This window comes from Nerophis ophidion, linkage group LG05, assembly GCF_033978795.1.
Source record: "Nerophis ophidion isolate RoL-2023_Sa linkage group LG05, RoL_Noph_v1.0, whole genome shotgun sequence".
Classification (NCBI taxonomy): Eukaryota; Metazoa; Chordata; class Actinopteri; order Syngnathiformes; family Syngnathidae; genus Nerophis; species Nerophis ophidion.
In genome coordinates, this window is record NC_084615.1 from 33,695,077 (window position 1) to 33,720,774 (window position 25,698).

Here is a 25,698-nt window from a genome sequence, read left to right on the forward strand (position 1 = left end):
ATCCTGCTGCGAACCAATCGAAGTTGGGTGCAGAGGTTTCGCAGGTCACTCCCTACAGCGAGTGTTCAAACTCCTTGGCATCAGGACTGCAGTCGAGAAAAAACACTAAGAACATCCTCGAGGCCGCAGAGAGGGCCTCACAGTGGCTGTTGAGCCGTAGGGAGAATCTGTGGTGCACACTCCATGACCCTGGGGTTCATCACTAACCACGTGTCCACGTCTCAACGTAGGGTGTAGTTGAGTTACAGTACAGTCTTGAATAAAAAAGGTGTAATATTACAGAATATCTACAACAGATAACCAGAGCAACAATGACAAAAACAGGGATATTATTATTTTATTTTTACATATTGTTGCTTTGTAATTATGTCATTTCGAAAATGGTGTAAAATCAATTTAAAAAAAAAAAAAAAAAGAATATTGTTTGCCAATAGAGAAGTACATATTAAAACGTAATTATTGTCATTTTAATATAAATCAGGTTAACCTTGGGAAAAAAAAACTTACTTACTACTTTTCTCCCTGATTATCTTTGAACTCTTTGAATGGCTTGGTTTGAAATAGTGAAACACCAGTCTCCATCACATGGTGGTGACAGGCGCAGACCCCTCCCTTCCTTTCTCAGGCTCACGAGGCTCAGAGTGATCAAGCGGTGGTCAGTCGCCATGTGTGTGTGTCTAAGAGCCCCCCTCGGGCACATTGGCAATATTTTTTGACACCTGAGAATGAAAGCAAACTAACAACAAAGTGTGACAGTCAGACAAAGGAGAAAAACTAAATGGACATACAACACTTCTTGAAGAGTACAATAATCAATGAAAAAAAATGTTATGTTTATTTGCGTCAGAAATACAATTTCAGACGCCTGTGAAGTGCTAGAATCAGCAGAAATCAGGAAACACGTTGAGCCATAGAAACAAAAATCTGCTTTTTGACAAAATGTACATGGAAAAAAGAAGCATACATTTATAAGTTAATGTTACTTAAAACAAACATTTGAATAATAAAATTGGCCATTTAAGAAAAGTCATGTACATGTTTGAAATATACATCAATATAAATATTTTGTTTTAAAACATGTAATTGCATTTAAAACAACAGAAAGTCCACAAACAAAGCTTCAAAATAACAGCAATAATGAAAAGAATCAGGACATGTGAGTCATTTACCACAATAAAAGCCCAAGTAGATAAAAAAGGAATACATTAGTTAGTGAGGGAGACATCACTCTAAAAATTGTTGCTGTGCTTCACATGTATCTGTTCTTGACGTACTCCCTGTACATCAGTGTGTCCTCACGACACAATGGCCTGACATGACATCTTCCCGCCATGGCGTGGCTCTCGAAGACGTTGCAGCTTTCCCGGTCTACTTGCGGCGGTGACACAGCGTAGACACTGTCCTCTGAGAAGCGGGAAACAGGCTCCCTTAACAAGCAGAAGGGAGAATATAGAAGAAAAAAATTAACATGACATTAAACCACAAACAACACTTGGAGATGCGGTATGAAGTGACCCGCATTAATCAACAAGTAGACACACTATTAATAGAATAATAATACAATATTTAAATATACATCCATCCATTTTCTACCGCTTATTCCCTTTGGGGTCGCAGGGGGCGCTGGTGCCTATCTCAGCTACAATCGGGCGGAAGGCGGTGTACACCCTGGACAACTAGCCACCTCATCGCAGGGCCAATGTGTATAACTTTCATATTTATTATGAAAGTTATACTGTCAATTGAGTAAAAATCAATCTTGGGTCCTTGCAAACTTTACAACATTTTTTTTCCCCCAGTAAAACTCACAAAGATACATTTCTCCAGGCATTATTAGCCATTTTGCATGTGTAGTTCGGGAGTTATGTTTAAATAACTGTAATATTGAGTGTGACAGTGTACTGTTATAGTGATTAAAACCTATTTTTTCTATTTGCAAACTTTACAAAAACAATTGATTTGAGTAAAACTCACAGATTAAAAATAACAGGCATTTTTAGACATATTGCATGTTTGTTTAGGAGTTATGTTGGAATACATTTTTATTGCTTTTTTTTGCATTATCTCAGGATTCTAAGAACATTACAGTATGAATAAATATAGCAAAAATAGTATACAAAAAAAAAAACGACAATAACACAGAAATATACAATCATGAATAAAAAATGCCATGTAAAGAAGATGGCAACAAAAAAAAGTATGCAAAGAATTTGATCAATAAATATAGAGTTGCAAATGATATAAGTAAATAAAAAATAAATAAATAAACTAAGCTACATAAAAATATCCAAACAATGGAATACTCATAAAAAACATATGAAAAAAACAAAAATGCCCTGTGGAAAAAATGGCCAGTACTGTAGACTAAAAAAATAAATCAATACATACTACCAGTCAAAAGTTTTAAAACATCTCATTCATTGTAATTAATAAGTCCAATAATGTCCAAACATTTCAAATCATAAACACTATTCTAATGCTGAACATCCTTACATGTCCTAATTTGTAAACCCGGCTACTGTAAGGTCCACTAATATTTGGACAATGACAGTTTTTTAATTGTTTGCCTTTACAGCGCTTTGGGCTCCTTAAAAAGGGGTAGAAAAGCGCTATACAAGTACAACCCATTTACCATTTACCATTACAGTGTACACCATTCAATATGAATTAGAAATAAATCATTCAATAAATAAATCAGCACGCGATTATAGTGATGACTTTCAACTTTATGTTAAGAGCTATGAAAAAATAATTTTCTTGTAATTTGCCATTTAAGAATCAAAGCATATCTATATAACAATGCACAGTAATGACATATATAACTACCATTTTAAGACTTTAACACTATATAAACCCCATGGACATCATTAAGTTGAGAATATTACAAAAGATATGAACATCTTTTTAGCATTATTTCTCAAATTCCGAATGACTCGTTTGTAGCAAGTTTGGATTTATGCAATCCCAAATACACAAAAACAGCTAGTTGTCTGTCTATCTGTGTTGGCCCTGCGATGAGGTGGTGACTTGTCCAAGGTGTACACCACCTTCCGCCCGATTGCAGCTGAGATATGCACCAGCGCCCCCCGCGCCCCAAAGGGAATAAGCGGAGGTAAATGGATGGATGGAAGGTACTAAAAAGGTAAGCAAAGTTGGTTTTGCATATTAGGGCTCATGAATTCATCTGCTTTGACAGTCAGCTCTTTGAAGTATTTTTTTTTTTAAATTTCACAGGGTTTTTATTTTTTGTGTAGCACTGCTAGAATAGTAGTGAAAATGTTAGATTGCTCAAAATCGACATGTCCAATTAAAAAAGCGGGAAGCCTATTGATTTTGAATGATGACAGAATATAGCTGTAGTTGTCTGATGTCAAATGAAGCAGAAACAATTCTGTGTTATTTTTATTGTGACCCACAAACCACACTTATTCCTCAGATTCTCAGGGATTAATTTTTTGGAGGATAACTCCTTTACTGGCTTTTATAGCAAAGCAAAAAAAAACTCACCAGTTTTGAAGGATGATAAAGAACCCTAATGATCTTGACAGCATTTCTGACAGAGAATAGTGGGCTTCTTGAAAGCCAAAGGTCAAACTTGTTTTTGTTACAGCGCTCAATATTTATTCTACTGTTGACACTTTCCTCAAACTTAAATGGATTTTATTTATTTATGCCAGAACCCAAATAGATTTTAAAGGTTTTATTTCTCTTAGCATTGGTTGTGATTGACTTCATTAACATGTATTTTCTGACTTCTCTTTTCATTCATTTGAATTAATACATGACTAAAAAACATGTGCACTTAAACTTGATAATTCTTTCCTAGTGTTTTTTTTAACCTAATTGTTTTACATAATAGTTTTTTTTACTTCTAGAAGGCAAAATATATTCACTCGAGAAAAAAACTGACTTTATACTTAATAATGAAATCCACCCAACTACCAGTGGTACAACCCCTACCCCACTGATGCCCTGCCCTCTATGACAGGAAGGGGAGGAGGGGGGTGGCGCCTTTAGTGAAAACATGTTTCGAGTTCTATAAGAGCGTCTTAATATAGCCATTTGTTGTGCAACACACACAGCTTGTGCACCTCTGACAACAGTAATAGCGGGATGAATGAAGGTGGAAGGAGACTGAACAAGGGATGGTAAGAATAGCGGCTTAGGCAACCACGTGCACGAAAAGCCTTTGCTTGTAAGAAATGAAAGCTGCAACACAGCTATTCCACACGACCTTTTACTAACTAATCTACTTGACAGTTGGTCTGCAAAGAACGCTAAAAAGATTTCTTACGAACAACATGGTGGAGGCCACGAGAACATTTCTCCTGTCCGGTCTCTTGTTTTTAATCAGTGCCACCTTCGCTTAGCCCTTTACAATGGAGGAAATTAAGGTTTACTTCTGCATACTCTTAGTATCAGATTTTAAAACGTATTAATTTGATCTTTTTCTTTAATACCCTCATGTCGTCACAGAAAGGAAGTTCTTCTTTCATTGTTTTTTTTCACCTGTACAGTAAATAACAAACTACTTGATAATATGCCGCAAATGTCACAATGATATCGTAAGGACAAGACAAAATCCACATACATGAACATGGTGAACGCCGCGAGAACATTTCTCCTCAATCAATTAACCAATGTTTACTTATATAGCCCTAAATCACGAGTGTCTCAAAGGGCTGCACAAGCCACAACGACATCCTCGGCTCAGATCCCACATCAGGGCAAGAAAAAACTCAACCCAATTGGATGACAATGAGAAACCTTAGAGGGGACCGCAGATGTGGACGTCAAGGGGATCTAGTACAATAAATCACAAACTACTTGATAATATGCCGCAAATATGTCACAATGATATTGTAAAGACAAGACATAATCCACCTACCCAGGGAAGTACAGTAGCAAATTGGGCCCCCACACACAAGTTTCTTGTAGTGCCCTCGCATCCCAACCGACCACAAACACACTGCACTCTAGGAATATGAATATTAAAATCTTGTTTTATATTCTTTGTATTTCTTGTTTCTAGTGATTTTATGATACCTGTTCACTTTTTAAAGGGCATTGTCCTACTTTCTGACTTATAGTTGTTACAATGTTGGATACTCATGTTAAACAATGCCTATTAATGCCTATTATTATCATAAGGTTCATGCAATGCTCACGCCAATGATTTTTGTTCTCTACAACAGTAGTCCTCACAATTTTTTCTCAAAGTACCACCTCAGAAAACACTTGGCTCTACAAGTACCACCATATTGACCACATTAAAATACTTTAGAGTAGCATAGTATGCCCAAGTATATATTTAAAACAAGGCAGAAGTTTTATTTAAGAAGTATATTATCCTAGCGAAGATTGGCTGCCCACCAAGACTCCTGAGCATGCCGTCGTTCCATGACGGCATGAAAGGCACAGTCCCATATGACGGCTCAGCGTCAGATGCCTTCGACATCCGCAGTGCCGTTAAACAGGGCTGTGTCCTCGCTCTCACTCTCTTCGGCATCTTCTTTGCCGTTCTGTTGAATCACGCCTTTGGATCATTGACCGAATGTGTTTACCTCCACACCCGGTCAGACTGTTCAACCTGGCTCGCCTAAAAGCAAAGAGCAAGGTCCGGAGACATGCTGTTTGCAGGTGACGCTGCTCTGGCCATCCACACAGAAGAAGAGCTACAGAGCCTGATGGACCCCTTTGCAAAGGCATGCGATGAGGTCAGTCTAACTATCAGTCTGAAGAAGACAAATGTGATGGTCCAAGATGCTGAACCACCCTGTATCACCATCAACGACTATCAACTAGAGGTCGTCAGCCAGTTCACATACCATGGCTCCACCATCATTGTCAACCTTTCACTGGAAGCAGAGATCAACAAGAGGATCGGCAAGGCATCCACAACCTTGGCCAGGCAAAGAGTGTGGAACAACAGCAGGCTGACAATAAATACCAAGATCGCTGTGTATCGTGCCTGTGTGCTAAGTACTCTCTTGTACACCAGCGAATCCTGGACTCTGTACTCATCGCAGGAGAAGAGGCTAAGTGCCTTTCACATGCGCTGCCTCCGTCGCATCCTCGGGGTTACATGGAGTGATCGTGTGACAATCAACGAGGTGCTGATGCAAGCCAAGATTCCCAGTATGGTCACTTTCCTTCGTCAGCGTCGCCTTTGATGGCTGGGCCATGTGTGTTGAATGGACGATGGCCTGATCCCCAAAGAGATCCTCTACGCAGAGGGCAACCGGACGGCCACATCTCCGCTTCAGGGATGTCTGCAAGCGTGACTTGAAAGCGCTCGACATGGACCTGAACACCTGGGAAGAGCTTGCTCAGGACAGATCCAGCTGGAGACACGCTGTGAACACTGGACTGAAAGCTGGCGAGGCAAAACTCCGCCAGTTTGCAGATGAGAAGCGAGCTCAAAGGAAGACCAAGCAACTACATCCTGTAGCTGACTCGACCTACGAATGCACCAAGTGCAACAGAGACTGTCACTCCCGTGTGGGTCTGTACAGCCACAGCAGACTCTGCATGACCAACTAAAACATATCTAAGGGGCGCCAATCCTATGTCTTCCGAGACTTACGGATGCCAACAACAACAACAACGTATTAATAATTTCTACACACAGTTTGAACAGCAACACTGTGTTTTAATGTGTACTTAAGTGATTTTTTGGCATATCATATTTTGAGAATCACTGCTCTACACTAATATAAAACAGAACAATTTTTTAAAAAATTGACTTTTAAGTATACAGAGTGTCTCCTTCAGGCCAACAACAACAAACATGGGTCTATAATAGATGATTTTATCAAGTGATGTGATGGATCATGTCTACAAGTCAACAGTCTCAAAACATTAAGATATAATGCAGGAATTGGACACAATCATTAATGAACAAACTGTTGAATAGGCGAAATTATACAAATTTTTTAAGACCGTTGTAGACAATACTTAGAATTTTATGGAGAATCGTGATTCTGTATGCAAGAGGGGTTCACCAGCATCTTCACTGTTGAAGGAAACACTCCTTTCATGTTGATAAAACCATTATGACTTTGTTTTATTTTGGAATCTCATCTTTTTCTCTAATGTTATGGTTTGGGGGTCTGCCTCTCAAGGACTGCCACAGATTGAGCCAAGCAATCAGGTATTTGAGTCGTCTTATTGGTGAGCTGCAGTTGAGTTTGGAGTCTCTGTATATCAGGCAGGTACAGCAGATTGCCAATGCAATTACAGCAGATAAAATAGTAAATGGGTTATACTTATGTAGCGCTTTTTTACCTTCAATGTACTCAAAGCGCTTTGACACTATTTCCACATTCACACACTGATGGTGGGAGCTGCCATGCAAGGCGCTAACCACGACCCATCAGGAGCAAGGGTGAAGTGTCTTGCTCAAGGACACAGCGGACGTGCGCTGGGGGTCGAACCAGGAACCCTCAGGTTGCTGGCACGGCCACTCTCCCAACCCCGCCACGCCATTCCCCCTCTCACCCTCTTTGTGGTCAGTTTCAGCTCCTTGCATCTGGTTGCAGGCTTCAGATTCCATGATGCATAACATCTTATAGGAACAGCTTTGTTCAAGCCTATTCTTTCAAACAAGTTGTAGTTATGTATTCGTTAAGTCATGGTTGATTTATCTTACTGTCTTTTATTCTGATGACAAATATGTGTTCTATTGCAGTGTTTTTCAACCTTTTTTGAGCCGAGGCACATTTTTTGCATTAAAAAAATGCGGAGGCACACCACCAACAGAAATTATTTAAAATTGAAACTCTCTTAACAGTAAAATGTGGTTGTCGCAATTGTTGGATATGACCTTAAAGCATAAGCAAGCATGTATCCCCATAGCTCTTGTCTCAAAGTAGGTGTACTGTCACCACCTGTCACATCACATCATGACTTATTTTCACTTTTTCGCTGTTTTCCTGTGTGTAGTGTTTTACTTCTTGTCTTGCACTCTTATTTTGGTGGCTTTTTCTCTTTTTTTGTTGGTATTTCACTGAGGCAGTTTCATGTCTTCTTTTAAGCAATATTTCCCGCATCTACTTTGTTTTAGCAATCAAGAATATTTCAGTTGTTTTCATCCTTCTTTGTGGGGACATTGTTGATTGTCATGTCATGTTCGGTTTTACATTGTGGACGCCGTCTTTGCTCCACAGTAAGTCTTTGCTGTCGTCCAGCATTCTGTATTTGTTTACTTTTGTAGCCCGTTTAGTTTTAGTTTGGTTCTGCATAGCCTTCCCTAAGCTTCAATGCCTTTTCTTAGGGGCACCCACCTTTTGTTTATTTTTGGTTTACGCATTAGAAACCTTTTTACCTGCATGCTGCCTCCCGCTGTTCCCGACATCTACAAAGCAATTAGCTACCGGCTGCCACCTACTGATATGGAAGAGCTCTATACAGCACCGAAACTCAACAACAACACATCATTTCCAGACTATAATTACTGGTTTGCAAAAAATATTTTCAACCCAAATAGGTGAAATTAGACAACATCTCACGGCACACTAGTGTTCCACGGCACAGTGGTTGAAAAACACTGTTCTATTGGTCATGGGACTTTTTCATCTTTTCCTGGTCCTGGTGCTGGTGCCAGAGAACCTATGAGTAAAAATGCATATTGCAAGAAGTTTTTTCCACATAAGAGTTTTGTAAACCACTTTTTTCCCCCAGTACCATTAACAAAGCGCATGCATAGCAGAAGTGTGTGCATTGCGATGTCGACTATGTGCAAGAGCCTGACAAAAAGCGAGACTTGGCAGCAAATTGCTTGTACTGCAGCACATTTTCAAGCCACGTGCGATTGTGTAAAAACAAATAAATAATCCATAAATAACAGGCCAATAACAGGCATGAGAGCAGCTAACCAAAGATTTACTGGGTTAGGAAATTAAAACCATCATAGCTAAAAACACCCATGGACACCACTTAGCAGAACCTTTTAATGCTGGAATTCATATGGACAGTAAAAAAACGCTGGCGCACGTGAGTGAGGATAATTGTGGTTGGACTGAACAGACGTGAATGTGTGGCTTTTCATGCGTGTCACGTTTTACTCACAAGGAGATGATATTTGCCAAGTTGAGACGTTCGCTCTTCATCGTTCGCCACTGTTGGCTCCCGCCCAAGCGTGCAAATCTGTAAATTAAAAAATACACACACGTTAGGTGGATTTAAATTATTAAAAGAAAGCCTCTTTTGCTTTAAAACACTTGTTCGACACCACAGTGTCTCGTCGGCTCTTGAAGGGGAGCAAAATATGAGTCAGAGGTGTCACACAATCATGACACATACACAGGTCGGCTCCGGCTCTACTTCAGGATTTTTAACAATAATGGAATGATTAGCAGAGCTGTGGAGGAAGCTTACATGTTTTTAAGCAGCCCCATTGTTTGCCTCCCAAATGAATGCCCTTTAATTGCCATTATGTTCCGCGGCATTAAAACCTGTGGGGACATTTAAGGTTTTTTTTATCATCTTCAAAACCAAACAAGGCCTTTAAGTTACTGAAAGGTACAAAATCATTAGGAATTCCTATTTCTTTGCTTAAATGTTTCAACAAACTTTAGTTTCAAACAAAATAATCAAACGTGTAATTGTTTTTATGTATTTTTTTTTTAAATTTGACTCTTTTAAAAGCCTTTTAATCAGATACTGTCACAAGTTTAAATCAGTAAAATAATTGATTTTCTGCTAATTTACAATAATTGATAACTTGGACATCATTTGACCAAAACGCCCTCAAATGGTTAAAAAAACAAAAACACTACATGTCTGGTATTTTTTTAAGGCTGAAGTTGATTAAAAGACTTAATCAAAGAAAAAAAATCCTAAATATCTTGATGTTCTTTAAAAAATGAGGGACTTTTATGTTTTGTTTGGCTATGGAGTTTGTTAAATAACTGTCGGTGTATTTACAACTGTAAAAAAATTGGACTTTGGAATTTAAAAATTCAACACGAAAAAAAAAAAAACTCAGAGAGGGGGGTATACAAGCTATATCAGAATGTAGTTCAACATAACTACATCAGCAAAAACTACATATTCAAATATGATACCAAAAATTAAAGCAAAGAACCAATTAATCACATGGATAGGAACAACACAGAAATGACATTGAACATTATTTTGCTACATATGAAACAATAAACTTAGTAATACCAATAGAAATAACACTATTGATAATGACTAACAATATTTACCTCTACTGTATTATCAACATTACGATCGCTTTAAATATATACATGTAATGAATAATTGGATTACAAAACAAAGACGAGAAAGTGCACGGGCACATACTGAGTATGTATGCACGTTTGTATGTATGTACATATCTAGACATGTACAATATATTTGTCTCTCAGTATGTGCGGAAGCCAAGGCACGACCCCAGCCATTCAGAAAGCCCCACCCAAAACAGCAGGTGTGGCGCCCAGTAAACAAGGGACAACAGCCCCACACAGGTAGACCGGCCAGCGACAATGTTTTATTATTTCTTCGGTCAGTTTTACATTCATAAATTGACAATTTTACAGACTGAAAGGGTTTAGGCTGAAGTTGAGCACTTATTTCGCCTAACGCTATAAACAATCTCAAACACAAGATGTAGTAAAACCATCGGGCTCTGATCTTGTGCTTCATAGAAATATGAAATTTCCTTTACACAACATCTTATAAATACACTTTATACACAACATGAACATAGTTCAAATATATACACAGTAAAGACAGAAAAACAATGCTGAAGCATCCTTGTACGCTAGTGGTTAGAGTGTTATTGATTGCCTCAGGATATCAGTAGGTTGTGAGTTCAAACCCCGGCCGAGTCATACCAAAGACTATAAAAATGGGACTCATTACCTCCCTGCTTGACACTTGGGTTAGATCACCAAAAATGATTCCCGGGCGCGGACACCGCTGCTCCCCACTGCTCCCCTCACCTCCCAGGGGGTGATCAAGGGTGATGGGTCAAATGCAGAGAATAATTTTGCCACACCTAGTGTGTGTGTGACAATCATTGGTACTTTAACTTTGATATGTTGGTTAAACATCCATCCATCGCTTGTCGCTTTTGGGGTCGTAGGGGGGTTGCTGTAGCCTATCTCAGCTGCATTTGGGCGGTAGGCGGGGTACACCCTTGACAAGTCGCCACCTCATCACAGGTTGGTAAAACATTTGTACCAATAATATACTATATATAAACACTTATACAAACCCCGTTTCCATATGAGTTGGGAAATTGTGTTGGATGTAAATATAAACGGAATACAATGATTTGCAAATCCTTTTCATCCCATATTCAATTGAATGCACTACAAAGACAAGATATTTGATGTTTAAACTCATAAACTATTTTTTTTCCCAAATTATGATTAACTTACAATTTCATGGCTGCAACACGTGCCAAAGTAGTTGGGAAAGGACATGTTCACGACTGTGTTACATCACCTTTTCTTTTAACAACACTCAATTAACGTTTGGGAACAGAGTGTCCGCCCTGAGATCGGTAGGTTGGGAGTTCAAACCCCGGCCGAGTCATACCAAAGACTATGGAAAAATGGGACCCATTGCCTCCCTGCTTGGCATTCAGCATCAAGGGATGGAATTGGGGGTTAAATCACCATAAATGATTCCTGGGCGCGGCACCGCTGCTGCCCACTGCTCCCCTCACTTCCCAGGGGGTGATCAAGGGGATGGGTTAAATGCAGACGACAAATTTCACCACACCTAGTGTGTGTGTGTGTGTGTGTGTGTGTTAAAATCATTGGTACTTTAACTTTGAAAGTGGAATTCTTTCCCATTCTTGTTTTATGTAGAGCTTCAGTTGTTCAACAGTCCAGGGTGTCCATTGTCGTATTTTACGCTTCATAATGTGCCACACGTTTTCGATGGGAGACAGGTCTGGACTGCAGGCGGGCCAGGAAAGTACCCGCACTCTTTTTTTACGAAGCCACGCTGTTGTAACACTTGTATTGCTGAAATAAGCAGTGTCCATGATAACATTGTTTGGATGACAACATATGTTGCTCCAAAACCTGTATGGACCTTTCAGCATTAATGGTGCCTTCACAGATGTGTAAGTTACCCATGCCTTGGGCACTAATGCACCCCCATACCATCACAGATTCTGGCTTTTAAACTTTGCGCCTATAACAATCCGACCACGTCCTCTGTTTCCATATATAATTTGAAATGTGGACTCCTCAGACCACACAACACCTTTCCACTTTGCATCAGTCCAAGTCCATCTTAGATGATTTCGGGCCCAACCAAGCCGGCGGCGTTTCAGGATATTGTTGGTAAATGGGTTTGAATTTGCATAGTAGAGTTTTAACTTGCACTTACAGATGTAGCGACCTACTGTAGTTACTGAAAGTGGTTTTATGAAGTCTTCCTGAGCCCATGTGATGATATCCTTTACACACTGATGTTGGTTTTTGATGCAGTACCGCCTGAGGGCTCAAATGTTCGTAATATTATCGCTCTTGTGCAGTGATTTCTCCAGATTCTCTGAACTTTTTGATGTATTTACGGACCGTAGATGGTAAAATCCCTAAATTCCTTGCAATATTTCGTTGAGAAATGTTGTTCTAAAACTGTTCGACAATTTGCTTACAAAGTGGTGACCCTCACCCCATCCTTGTTTGTGAATTACTTAGCATTTCATGAAAGCTGCTTTTAGACCCAATCATGGCACCCAACTGTTCCCAATTAGCCTCCACACCTGTGGGTTGTTCCATATAAGTGTTTGATGAGCATTCCTCAACTTTATCAGTATTTATTGCCACCTTTCCCAACTTCTTTGTCACGTGTTGCTGGCATTAAATTCTAAAGTTAATGATTATTTGCAAAAAAATATATATTTATCAGTTTGAACATCAAATATGTTGTCTTTGTAGCATATTCAACTGAATATGGGTTGAAAATGATTTGCAAATCATTGTATTCTGTTTATATTTACATCTAACACAATTTCCCAACTCATATGGAAACGGGGTTTGTAATTCCATTATTAGGTATGTCCCACATTTTTTGTAACAAATATTGATCACAGTATTAATTACTGGTGTTGATTCAAGAGCGATAGATTTTTCCAAGACATCGGTCTTAAAGTTTTTTTTAAATATGTGAATGGAACTGTTGTGATCCAATAGGTTTAATTCAGCTGCTTGTCTTGAATTCTCAGCTTCACACCTATACCTAAGATAACTTATTTCCTATAAAGGTGTTTTTTGTGGGGTGAAAAAAAGTTAACATGATACATGATGGAATCAAACAGCTCAAGTCTGAAGAACAGATGGCTGTGTTCATGATGAGGACAAACAAGTTGGTGGAGAAGAAGTGGACAAAGTGCAGCAAGGTCGGCTTTGTGATGTACACAGCAGGGTACAGTTGACAATGTCCTTTGCGCACAGTGACTTATATCAGGCTGAGGGGCCTGCTTGTCCCTACCCTTGCTGTCTAAACCATTAGGTGTGATTTAGAATTTCCTAGACTGGTGTGACACAAGCCTAGGATTCAACTTGACACCAAAAAATACACCAGACAAAAAAACCCAACAAAAATCAAAAGCCAGTTGTGTGTTTGTGTGTATGTGTCAGATTTGTCGCTCAGCATCAATCATTTACAAATGTATTGCGTATTTTTCGGAGTATAAGTTGCTCCGGAGTATAAGTCGCACCTATCAAAAATGCATAATAAAGAAGGGAAAACACATGTATATGTCGCACTGGAGTATAAGTCGCATTTTGGGGGAAATGTGTTTGATTAAAGCCAACACCAAGAATAGACATTTGAAAGGCAATTTAAAATAAATAAAGAATAGTGAACAACAGGCTGAATAAGTGTACGTTATATGACGCATAAATAACCAACTGAGAAGGTGCCTGGTATGTTAACGTAACATATTATGGTAAGAGTCATTCAGATAACTATAACAGATACAAACCCTGTTTCCAAATTGTGTTAGATGTAAATACAAACGGAATACTATGATTTGCAAATCATTTTCAACCCATATTCAGTTTAATATGCTACAAAGAAAACATATTTGATGTTCAAACTGATCAACTTTTTTTTTTTGCAAATAATCATTAACTTTAGAATATGATGCCAGCAACAAAGAAGTTGGGAAATGTGGCAATAAATACTGATAAAGTTGAGAAATACTCATCAAACACTCATTTGGAACATCCCACAGGTGTGCAGGCTAATTGGGAACAGGTGGGTGCCATGATTAGGTATAAAAACAGCTTCCATGAAATGCTAAGTAATTCACAAACAAGGATGGGGTCAGGGTCACCAATTTGCAAGCAAATTGTAGAACAGTTTTAAAACAGCATTTCTCAACGAGCTATTGCAAGGAATTTAGGGATTATACAATCTACGGTCCGTAAAATCATCAAACATTTCAGAGAATCTGGAGAAATCACTGGACGTAAGCGATGATATTAAGGACCTTTGATTCCTCAGGCTGTACTGCAACAAAAACAGACATCAGTGTGTAAAGGATACCATCACATGGGCTCAGGAACACTTCAGAAAACCACTGTCAGTAACTACTTTTGGTCGCTACATCTGTAACTGCAAGTTAAAACTCTACTATGCAAAGCACAGCCCATTTATCAAGTGAATTATATTTATATAGCGCTTTTCTCTAGTGACTCAAAGCGCTTTACATAGTGAAACCCAATATCTAAGTTACATTTAAACCAGTGTGGGGGCACTGGGAGCAGGTGGGTAAAGTGTCTTGCCCAAGGACACAACGGCAGTGACTAGGATGGCGGAAGCGGGAATCGAACCTGCAACCCTCAAGTTGCTGACACGGCCGCTCTACCAACCGAGCGATACCGCCCCAACAACACCCAGAAACACCACCGGCTTTGCTGGGCCCGAGCTCATCTAAGATGGACTGATACAAAGTGGAAAAGTGTTCTGTGGTCTGACAAGTCCACATTTCAAATTATATTTGGAAACTGTGGACGTGGTGTCCTCCGTAACAAAGGGAAAAATAACCATCCGGATTGTTATAGGCGCAAAGTTCAAAAGCCAACATCTATGATGGTATGGGGGTGCATTTGTGCCCAAGGCATGTGTAACTTACACATATGTGAAGGCACCATTAATGCTGAAAGGTCCATACAGGTTTTGGAGCAACATATGTTGTCATCCAAGCAACGTTATCATGGACGCCCCTGCTTATTTTCGCAAGACAATGCCAAGCCACGTGTTACAACAGCGTGGCTTCGAAGTAAAAGAGTGCGGGTACTTTCCTGGCCCGCCTGCAGTCCAGACCTGTCTCCCATCAAAAATGTGTGGCGCATTATGAAGCGTAAAATACGACAGCGGAGACCCCGGACGGTTGAATGGCTGAAGCTCTACAAAAAACAAGAATGGGAAAAAATTCCACTTTCAAAGCTTCAACAATTGGTTTCCTCAGTTCCCAAATGTTTATTGAGTGTTGTTAAAAGAAAAGGTGATGTAACACAGTGGTGAACATGCCCTTTCCCAACTACTTTTGCACGTGTTGCAGCCATGAAATTCTAAGGTAATTATTTGCACAAAAAAAAAACGTTTATGAGTTTGAACTTTAAATATCTTGTCTTTGTAGTGCATTCAATTGAATATGGGTTGAAAAGGATTTGCAAATCATTATATTCCGTTCATATTTACATCTAACACAATTTCCCAACTCATATGGAAACGGGGTTTGTATGTTCTGCCCAGGCTGCCACCTTTGGAAACTCGTGAAAGACAGACAGTCAGTTAGCAGCTCCTATCTCCCCCTACCTCATCCTATGTCAAGGTGTTTTGAGTGAAGTGGCTCAGTGATTGCCCCGTTTACATAACAAAAGGAAGGTTCACAGGGGGCCTTCCAAGCATTCAGATGCCCTCTGGGTTTTATAGGTAGCGCAAAAAATCCTGGGAGTTCTAGTGTTATTCCCTTCGGGGTCGCGGGGGCTGCTGGTGCCACCTCATCGCAGGGCCAACACAGATAGACAGACAACATTCACATTCACACACTAGGGCCAATTTAGTGTTGCCAATCAACCTATCCCCAGGTGCATGTCTTTGGAAGTGGGAGGAAGCCGGAGTACCCGGAGGGAACCCACACAGTCACGGGGAGAACATCCAAACTCCACACAGAAAGATCCCAAAAGAGCCTGGGATTGAACCCAGGACTACTCAGGACCTTCCTATTGTGGGGCATACGCACTAACCCCTCCCCCACCGTGCTGCCCTATAAGAAATATTTCAACAATAAAAACAAACGTCATTAAAAGAAACTACTAAAGGATACAAAAATGTATCAATTGATTTTCTTTTCAAACAGCCCATTAAGTCCTTTAGCAGCTATAAAAATTATAACATGATGTTACTGAATAAATGATTTGTCTAATATTTTTTTTTCTGACAGTCCAAAATGTTCACACTCACATGTAGGATGGAGGATTGATTCTCTTTTCAGCACATGCACTGATTCTGCGGAACTGTGTGGAACTGTCAGTTTGCACGTCTTTCTGAGAAGTGTTAAATAAAACCTTAAAGAGTGCTCGCAAAACAATGATTAAAGTTGATAATAGAATGGACTTTATTGTCATTATATTTGCATATAACGAAATTAGGGACTCCAACTTAAGGTGCGGTAGCGGGAACAAATATGGGATAAAAATATATTACACAAGTAATAAATAAATAAATCACATTGTGCGTGCTAAATAATTATCTTTGCATCTTCTCCTCCCAGTATTGAGGGCGTTTTGATGATCATCATATATGAAGACAGATGCAAAATGGATTGCATGCCATATTCGGCTCACTTAACCGTTGCAATCCACTCAGTAGATCAGATTTGCGTGTGCTATCAGGTGTGCATGTGTTTTAGTACATGTACAATTAAGTAATTCAGTGTTTTTTACACTTGAAGTTACGCACGTTTTATGTTATTTGTATTCTCCCATCCAGTCTCCATAGACGCCCACTATGTGTAAGTTAATGGTGCGTTCCAATTGTACTGGGAAGTCGGAAATTCCAAGTTCCTCATCGTAAGTTAGAACTGGAATGCACTTTGAGGTCGTACTTCCTATTTGGAAAGTCGGAGCATTCGCTCAACCTCTGAGTTGGCTTCACAGATGCCTGCCTCTGAATGTAAACAATAATTTACTCTTCAAAAAAATCTATTGGCAGCACTTCTGGGTAGTACACTAAATCAGCCATATGCAATGTTTTGTTGGACGTTTATATATTGTAACGTTTTTGTAGTGTGAACATTTTTTAATGTGGTATACACGTTCTACATCGTATGTGTTTCCTTTTCATCCACTGTGTTTGAATTCTGCAGAAATAGTGCATACCTTCCCATCAGTTGTTGATATTCAGAATAGGCAAATGCAAGAATAGCTTTTGTGGATATGGCCATCTTCCGACTTCACAACTACAACGGTCACAACTCTGCTGTTACGTCATTCCGAGCTCTGACTTCGAACTTCCGAGGTGAACGCGGTATTAGAGCAAAGTGCTTAAGTCTGGAATGAAGGCAGACTCATTACGAATGAGGCGGACTTTGCAATGACACCTTTTCTTTGGCTGTGTGAACATCATGGAACATGGAGTTTTCTTTGCACTTGTGAATGTCATTGAAATCAGTGCAAAACATAACACTAGTTTTGAAAAGGCCGTATTGATCGAGGCAACGCTTGTCATGTGCATTTGTATCGTCATGGTGATGCAGTTTTAGTTAGTGTAGTTTAGTCTTTATTTGAAGGGACAATGCACAGAAACATTAAAGGCCTACTGAAACCCACTTCTACCGACCACGCAGTCTCATAGTTTGTATATCAATGATGAAATATTAAAATTGCAACACATGCCAATACTGCCGTTTTAGTTTACTAAATTGCAATTTTAAATTTCCCGCAAAGTGTCGTGTTGAAAATGTCGTGGTATGATGACGCGTATGATGAAGCGTGCGTTTGACGTCTCGGGTTGTAGCGGACATTATTTTCCAGCCCGATCCAAGCTATAAGTAGTGTGCTTTAATCGCATAATTACACAGTATTCTGGACATCTGTTTGCTGAATCTTTTGCAATTTGTTCAATTAATAATGGAGAAGTCAAAGTAGAAAGATGGAGGTGGGAAGCTTTTAGCCTTAAGCCATACAAACACACGGTATTTCCTTGTTTAAAATTCCCGGAGGTGAAGCTTTACTATGGATCAGAGCGGTCAAGCGAACATGGATCCCGACTACATGTCAACCGGCAGTTTTTGGTGAGAAAATTGTGGTAATAAGTCGGCTCTTACCGGAGATCAGCGGAGCCAGCGTTCTCCTGCAGCTGCCGTGACTTCCCTCAGAGACACTGGGTCAAAACACCCGTGGCCACACCCCTCCGACTTTCAGGTACTATTTAACTCAGTAAAACACTAGCAACACAATAGGCAGATAAGGGATTTCCCTGAATTATCCTAGTAAATGTGTCTAAAAACATCTGAATCGCTCCCTCTGCAATCGCCTTTTTTTTTCTTTTCTAGTCCTTCACTCTGAATTTCCTCATCCGCAAATCTTTCATCCTCGCTGAAATTAATGGGGAATCGTTGCTTTCTCGGTCCGAATAGCTCTAGCTGCTGGTGGCTATGATTGTAAACAATGTGAGAATGTGAGGAGCCCTACAACCCGTGACGTCACGCGCACATCGTCTGCTACTTCCGGTAAAGGCAAGGCTTTTTTATTAGCGACCAAAAGTTGCGAACTTTATCGTCGATGTCCTCTACTAAATCCTTTCAGCAAAAATATGGCAATATCGCGAAATTATCAAGTATGACACATAGAATGGACCTGCTACCCCCGTTTAAATAAGACAATCTCATTTCAGTAGGCCTTTAAGATCAAAGACAGATAGGTTCTGTACCAGATTATAGCTCATTTCCATCTGCAGTTCCTGGCTACCTAAAATAGAGGGATACAAAATCATGCAATAAAATTATTACAATAAATTCATACCATATCACGTAATCAAATTAATGTCATAAAATGCCCTTACATGGACACATACTTAATATACAATACAACCGCATCTCATTTACATCATCACATAAATACATGCTCTTTTTCACATCTGCCATAATTTGTAAAAACATCCATGATTTTAACACACACACCTCACAATTTACAACAAAAATGCTGTCATGGATAAATATAATATACATTAAGTTGATCTGTCAATTATAGTGCCCACTTTAGTGACCGAGTGAGCAGCTTTGATTAATCCAAAGCCACTTTTTAACTTCAATTGTAAATGAAGAGTAATCTGTTAAACCTTTCAAGTTTGTTGTGAGGTCGTTCCATTCCTTTATGGCTTTATATGAAAAGGCTGACTGTGCAAAAGATGTTTTGCATCTGGGTACGCTACAATGCGTGTGTATGCAGGCGCAACATCTTCCTTGCTGGATGGAGCTCCACAAATTAAACTGTGTTTCACTTACTATGATATTTTTTGTGTTTTTACTACAAATGTTTGTGAAAATGTGACGCATCAGGATGGGTTTGGACAGCTGTTTGTGTGTTTTTGTGTCACTAGAGGTCTCAAATTATTGAGATTGAGAGAGGAAGCGAGAGAGAGAGAGAGGATTGAGAGAGAGAGAGAGGGACAAAGAGACAGAGAGCGAGAGAGAGAGAGGGAGAGATTGAGAGAGCGAGAGCTTCCTGTGTGTAGTAGTGGTTGTAGTAAACAATGGCATCTGTAGCGACACTTACTTTAATGCTGGAGCTGGAACTAATCATTTTGATACAAATAAACCGTAGAAAACTTATTTTGCGAAGGTGGGCCGTTTGCCGGGATCCTGACGGCAATGAGAAAAAGGATACGTTTGCTTGCAGTTGAATTTTGCGACGAATATTAGTCTCATCTACAATTTATGTCTGCAGTTGTTTTTTATGGTATGAAGTTCATATTTTATCTCATTATTTAGCTGTAGATGTCCCTGTTAAGCAATGTTTGCCAGCGATTTCAAGATTCAGTATATGCTGTTGACCCTTTGAAAGATTTATTATTCTATTAGGATATTTTCTTCATGCTAACAAATATCACCCAAGATGCTATAATATGGTCATATGTGTCGATTAAAGCACTTGTCTTTCCTGCACTAAGCTTTTAGTTTATGTTATAAAAAGTACTGTGGATTGGACCAACAATTACAATATCTATTACTGGGACTTAACATGACGTTAGTTTATTTGCACAACCAGGTCACTGTAGTCAAATTTAGGGATAGCAACCGCAGATGAACACAAACTAATTGCATTCTTTTTGAACTCACTTCGTATTCCTTTTGCAATGTTATTCCTCTGTCCTACAGCGTCAATAGCAATGCATTATGCAAATGAGGCCGTGAGATCATCGAGCGACTTCTAAGGACTTTTAGGACAGCCAATAGCTACTTTCCGTATTGAGAAGTTGGCAACACTGCACAGAGGAGACTCCGCTGCTCCTAGCGAGTTGTTGGTCCAATGAATGTGCAACTTACTTTTCAAAAACTCATCAATAGCATCACTGATAAATGCAGGATGATAGTCCTTTGTAAGAAGAAATCTGTTAACTATTGAAGCAGCTCAAACACACAGTCACACTGCAGCTTCAGTTAACGCTAGTGTAGTGAAGTGAATTATATTTATATAGCACTTTTCTCTAGTGACTCAAAGCGCTTTACATAGTGAAAACCCAATGTCTAAGTTACATTTAAACCAGTGTGGGTGGCACTGGGAGCATTTGGGTAAAGTGTCTTGCCCAAAGACACAACGGCAGTGACTAGGTTGGCGGAAGTGGGGATCGAACCTGGAACCAAATGAGCTATACCGTAAGAGTTATGCTGTAGCCACAACACTTTATTTTGTGGTGATGAACGATTATATTTTTGACGTTCTACTATTGTAATTTACAGCACTGTAACTGATGGTTCTATTTTATTTATTTTATATTATCTAAAGCAGACGAAAAGCAACAGGTTAAACATTCAATACATGCATTTGTAGATCTCGGAAATGTTTTTACTGTTTTTTGTTGTCAACTTCAACATTTTATATGGACCTGTTATTTTTTTAAGTAAATGGCTGAAACTGCATTTAATAAAGTCTTTTAAAATCAATAAAATACACAATCAATCAATGTTTACTTATATAGCCCTAAATCATTAGTGTCTCAAAGAGCTGCACAAACCACAACACAAACCACTACGACATCCTCGGTAGGCCCACATAAGGGCAAGGAAAACTCACACCCAGTGGGACGTCGGTGACAATGATGACCCAGTGGGACGTCGGTGATAATGATGACTATGAGAGCCTTGAAGAGGAGGAAAGCAATGGATGTCGAGCGGGTCTAACATGATACTGTGAAAGTTCAATCCATAATGGATCCACACAGTTGCGAGAGTCCAGTCCAAAGCGGATCCGACACAGCAGCGAGAGTCCCGTTCACAGCAGAGCCAGCAGGAAAACATCCCAAGTGGACGCAGATAAGCAGCGCAGAGATGTCCCCAGCCGATACACAGGCGAGCAGTACATGGCCACCGGATCGGACCGGACTCCCTCCACAAAGGAGAGTGGGACATAGAAGAAAAAGAAAAGAAACGGCAGATCAACTGGTCTAAAAAGGAAGTCTATTTAAAGGCTAGAGTATACAAATGAGTTTTAAGGTGAGACTTAAATGCTTCTACTGAGGTAGCATCTCGAACTGTTACCGGGAGGGCATTCCAGAGTACTGGAGGCGAAATGAAAAAGCTCTACAGCCCGCAGACTTTTTTTGGGCTTTGGGGATCACTAATAAGCCGGAGTCCTTTGAACGCAGATTTCTTGCCGGGACATATGGTACAATACAATCGGCAAGATAGGATGGAGCTAGACCGTGTAGTATTTTATATGTAAGTAGTAAAACCTTTAAATCACATCTTAAGTGCACAGGAAGCCAGTGCAGGTGAGCCAGTACAGGCGTAATGTGATCAAACTTTCTTGTTCTTGTCAAAAGTCTAGCAGCCGCATTTTGTACCAACTGTAATCTTTTAATGCTAGACATGGGGAGACCCGAAAATAATACGTTACAGTAGTCGAGGCGAGACGTAACAAACGCAAGGATAATGATCTCAGCGTCTTTAGTGGACAAAATGGAGCGAATTTTAGCGATATTACGGAGATGAAAGAAGGCCGTTTTAGTAACGCTTTTAATGTGTGACTCAAAGGAGAGAGTTGGGTCGAAGATAATACCCTGATTCTTTACCGTGTCGCCTTGTTTAATTGTTTGGTTCTCAAATGTTAGAGTTGTATTATTAAATAGAGGTCGGTGTCTAGCAGGACCGATAATCAGCATTTCCGTTTTTTTGGCGTTGAGTTGCAAAAATTTAGCGGACATCCATTGTTTAATTTCATTAAGACACACCTCCAGCTGACTACAGTCCGGCGTGTTGGTCAGCTTTAGGGGCATGTAGAGTTGGGTGTCATCAGCATAACAGTGAAAGCTAACACCGTATTTGCGTATGATGTCACCTAGCGGCAGCATGTAGATGCTGGAGAGTGCAGGGCCAAGGACAGAACCCTGGGGAACTCCACATGTTACCTTAACGTAGTCCGAGGTCACATTGTTATGGGAGACGCACTGCACCCTGTCAGTAAGATAAGAGTTAAACCAAGACAGGGCTAAGTCTGACATACCAATTCGTGTTTTGATACGTTCTAATAAAATATTATGATCGACGGTATCGAAAGCAGCGCTAAGATCGAGGAGCAGCAACATAGATGACGCATCAGAATCCATCGTTAGCAATAGATCATTAGTCATTTTTGCGAGGGCTGTCTCCGTAGAGTGATTTGCCCTGAAACCGGATTGAAAGGTTTCACATAGATTGTTAGACGCTAAGTGTTCATTTAACTGCTCCGCAACAATTTTTTCGAGGATTTTTGAAATAAATGGAAGGTGAGACACCGGTCGGTAGTCTACCATGAGGTCAGGATCGAGGTTAGGTCTTTTAAGGAGGGGATGAATAACTGCTTTTTTGAATGCTAGGGGAACAGTGCCCGAGGAAAGTGATAAGTTTATAATATTTAGCACTAATGGACCTAATAATACAAAGAGCTCCTTGATCAGTTTCCCAGGAAGAGGGTCAAGTAAACATGTTGTTTGTTTTATTCCATTTACACGTTGTAACAATTCCTCTAATGTTATTTCCTCAAAACGAGAGAAACTATTTTGGAGGGCAGTATCCGCCGTATATACAATCGTATCTGTGTTAATAGAACCCAGTTGTAGCTGGGACGCATTGTCTTTAATCTCCTTTCTCATGACTTCAATTTTCTTACTAAAGAATTGCATAAAGTCATCAGCTGAGTGGGTGGAGCTACTGGAAGGGGTCTCTTGTTGGGTTAACTAAACAAAAATTTGGGATCGTTTTTATTACGGTGGATGAGATTTGAGTAATATTTAGCATTAGCTAAGGTAAGCATGCGTTTATAAGTTATTAAACTATCACTCCATGCTTGATGGTGCACCTCCAGTTTAGTCATGCGCCATTTGCGTTCCAGCTTTCTACATAATAATTTCTGAGCTCTAGTTTCTTCTGTAAACCACGGAGTACGCTTTTTTGGAACCTTTTTTAACTTTAGCGGTGCTATGTTATCAATGGTTTCGCGCAGGGCGTCGTTAAAGTTGTTAGTGAGGTTATCAATAGAGCCTACATACTTTGGGAATGGTGCCATTACCGAGGGCAGTAGGTCAGCAAGAGTTGTCGTTGTGGCCGTATTAATGTTGCGGCTGCTACAGCAGTTATTATTATTATTAGTTTGACGAACATGCGTCTGAACCTCGGATTTTATAAGGCAATGATTGGACAATACTTTAGTATACGGGAGTATCGTAACTTTAGAAACGGTGATACGCCTGACAAGCACTAGGTCTATCGTATTACCGTTGCGATGCGTGGGTTCATTTATTATTTGTGTAAGACCACAGCTATCCAATGTATTTATTTGACAGGGACAGTCTAATTAAACATTGCTACCCATAGGCAACCGATGTCAAAGTACATAAGACTTCTAGCTACAAGCTAATTTGCTACATCCGTACCTGGTTAGGCATTTAAAAAAAAAAGTTTAGAAAAGTGAAAAACATACAAAAGGATTAAGACAAGTACAAAATAACAAAATACACAAACAATAATTGTCCAATTTGTCCGTATTACATCCAGTTCTAGTGCTCACCATTCTGATTTTCCTTAAGCCACTTTTTCAGTTTTGTAGAGAAAAGTTAAATGTCCGAATGTGACTTTAACTTCAGTGGCAAAGAGCTCCTAATAAATAAATAAAGCCATTTTTTGTAATATATCAATCTTTATATATGCCACAAGTATGTAATACATTTAGATGGTATTACCTCAAATTGAGGGCTTTTCAATTTTTTTAGTTGAGATTAAAAAATAAATTAATTAGGGTAATGAATATTTTTAATTTATTATTATTATTTTTTTAAATCGCTCGACAGCAATACGTTTGATAACTGTTAAAAAAAACAATCAATTACCGTATTTTTCGGACTATAAGTCGCAGTCTTCTCCACAGTCCAGCAGGGAGTGAGACCCGGCCAAACCCAAAAAAGTTAAAAATACATTTAAACATTTTTTTTTTTTAATTGTTTGGCCAAGTCTCCCGGCAGAACTACAAAAAAAACAAAACGCGATTTATAGTCCGAAAAATACGGTAATTGATAGAGGCTGTACTATATAAATATATCCCATAAATAGTCTCATACAGTAGGTCAATGATCACTGTCCAGTCGAAATTGTTTAATGTATTGAATGTCTGTTTGAAGCAATCAGAATATATTTGATAGCTGAAAAGAGAGTTTAACCCAGAGAGCATGCAGAAATGGGCAAATGATGCGGTAATGACAGGCTACAGAAGCAAACAAATCAGTGTTGTTTATGTGAACGATGATAAAAAAAAAAGTGTTTTTGTTGACGACCCCTTTTTTATGACAAAAATTTGATGAGGACAAGCTAATAAACATGGCTCTTTGATTACTAAAAATAACGAGACGTGTGAGGTTTTCATTAACAAGACAAGGCTGAACGAAAATTAAAATAAGTTGTCTGTCAGACGTTCAACAGACTGTTGTGCTTGTCATTTGTTTGTAAAAAATTTAAAAGTTTCACTTTGGTGTCAGCTACTGTAATGTTTTTGTTTGGACAGAGTCAACTTAGTTGTTGGAAAAAAACAATCTATGGATATACTTTCATTATAATCCATCATTAAGAGAAAATAGAATGCATACTGGGGATAGGTTGAATGGCAATACTACATTGGCCTTAGTGTGTGAATGTGAGTGTGAATGTTGTCTATCTGTGTTGGCCTTGCGATGAAGTAGCGACTTGTCCAGGGTATACACCACCTTCCGCCCGATTTTAGCTGAGATGGGCGCCAGCGCCCCCCGCGACCCCAAAAGGGAATAAGCGGTAGGAAATGGATGAATGGAGAATGCATACTAAAGGAAAACGGCGATAACAAATGTGGACACAAACTAGGTGGAAAGAATACCACCGATCTCTGGAGCTCTGATATCTTTTGAAAGGTAGGTCACAAGTCCTGTTAACATCACATACGCTTGCAATATTTTAGTTGATGTGTAATGAATCCAGAATGTATGACGTTTTCA

At 39.5% G+C, this 25,698-nt stretch overlaps 1 protein-coding gene across 5 annotated transcripts in view; it reads right to left on the reverse strand.

The window, feature by feature from the left end:
- Positions 1-811: 811 nt before the first annotated feature.
- Positions 812-25,698, reverse strand: part of fig4a (FIG4 phosphoinositide 5-phosphatase a) — a 102,270-nt gene continuing 77,383 nt past the window's right edge. For all 5 annotated transcript variants that reach the window (XM_061900616.1, XM_061900614.1, XM_061900615.1 and 2 more), the window contains 2 exons: positions 9,070-9,147; positions 812-1,427 (listed from right to left, as the gene is read on the reverse strand). In XM_061900616.1, coding sequence (XP_061756600.1) covers positions 1,296-1,427; positions 9,070-9,147 — 210 coding nt within the window. In that variant the 3' untranslated portion in view covers positions 812-1,295. The remainder of the gene's footprint in view (positions 1,428-9,069; positions 9,148-25,698) is intronic.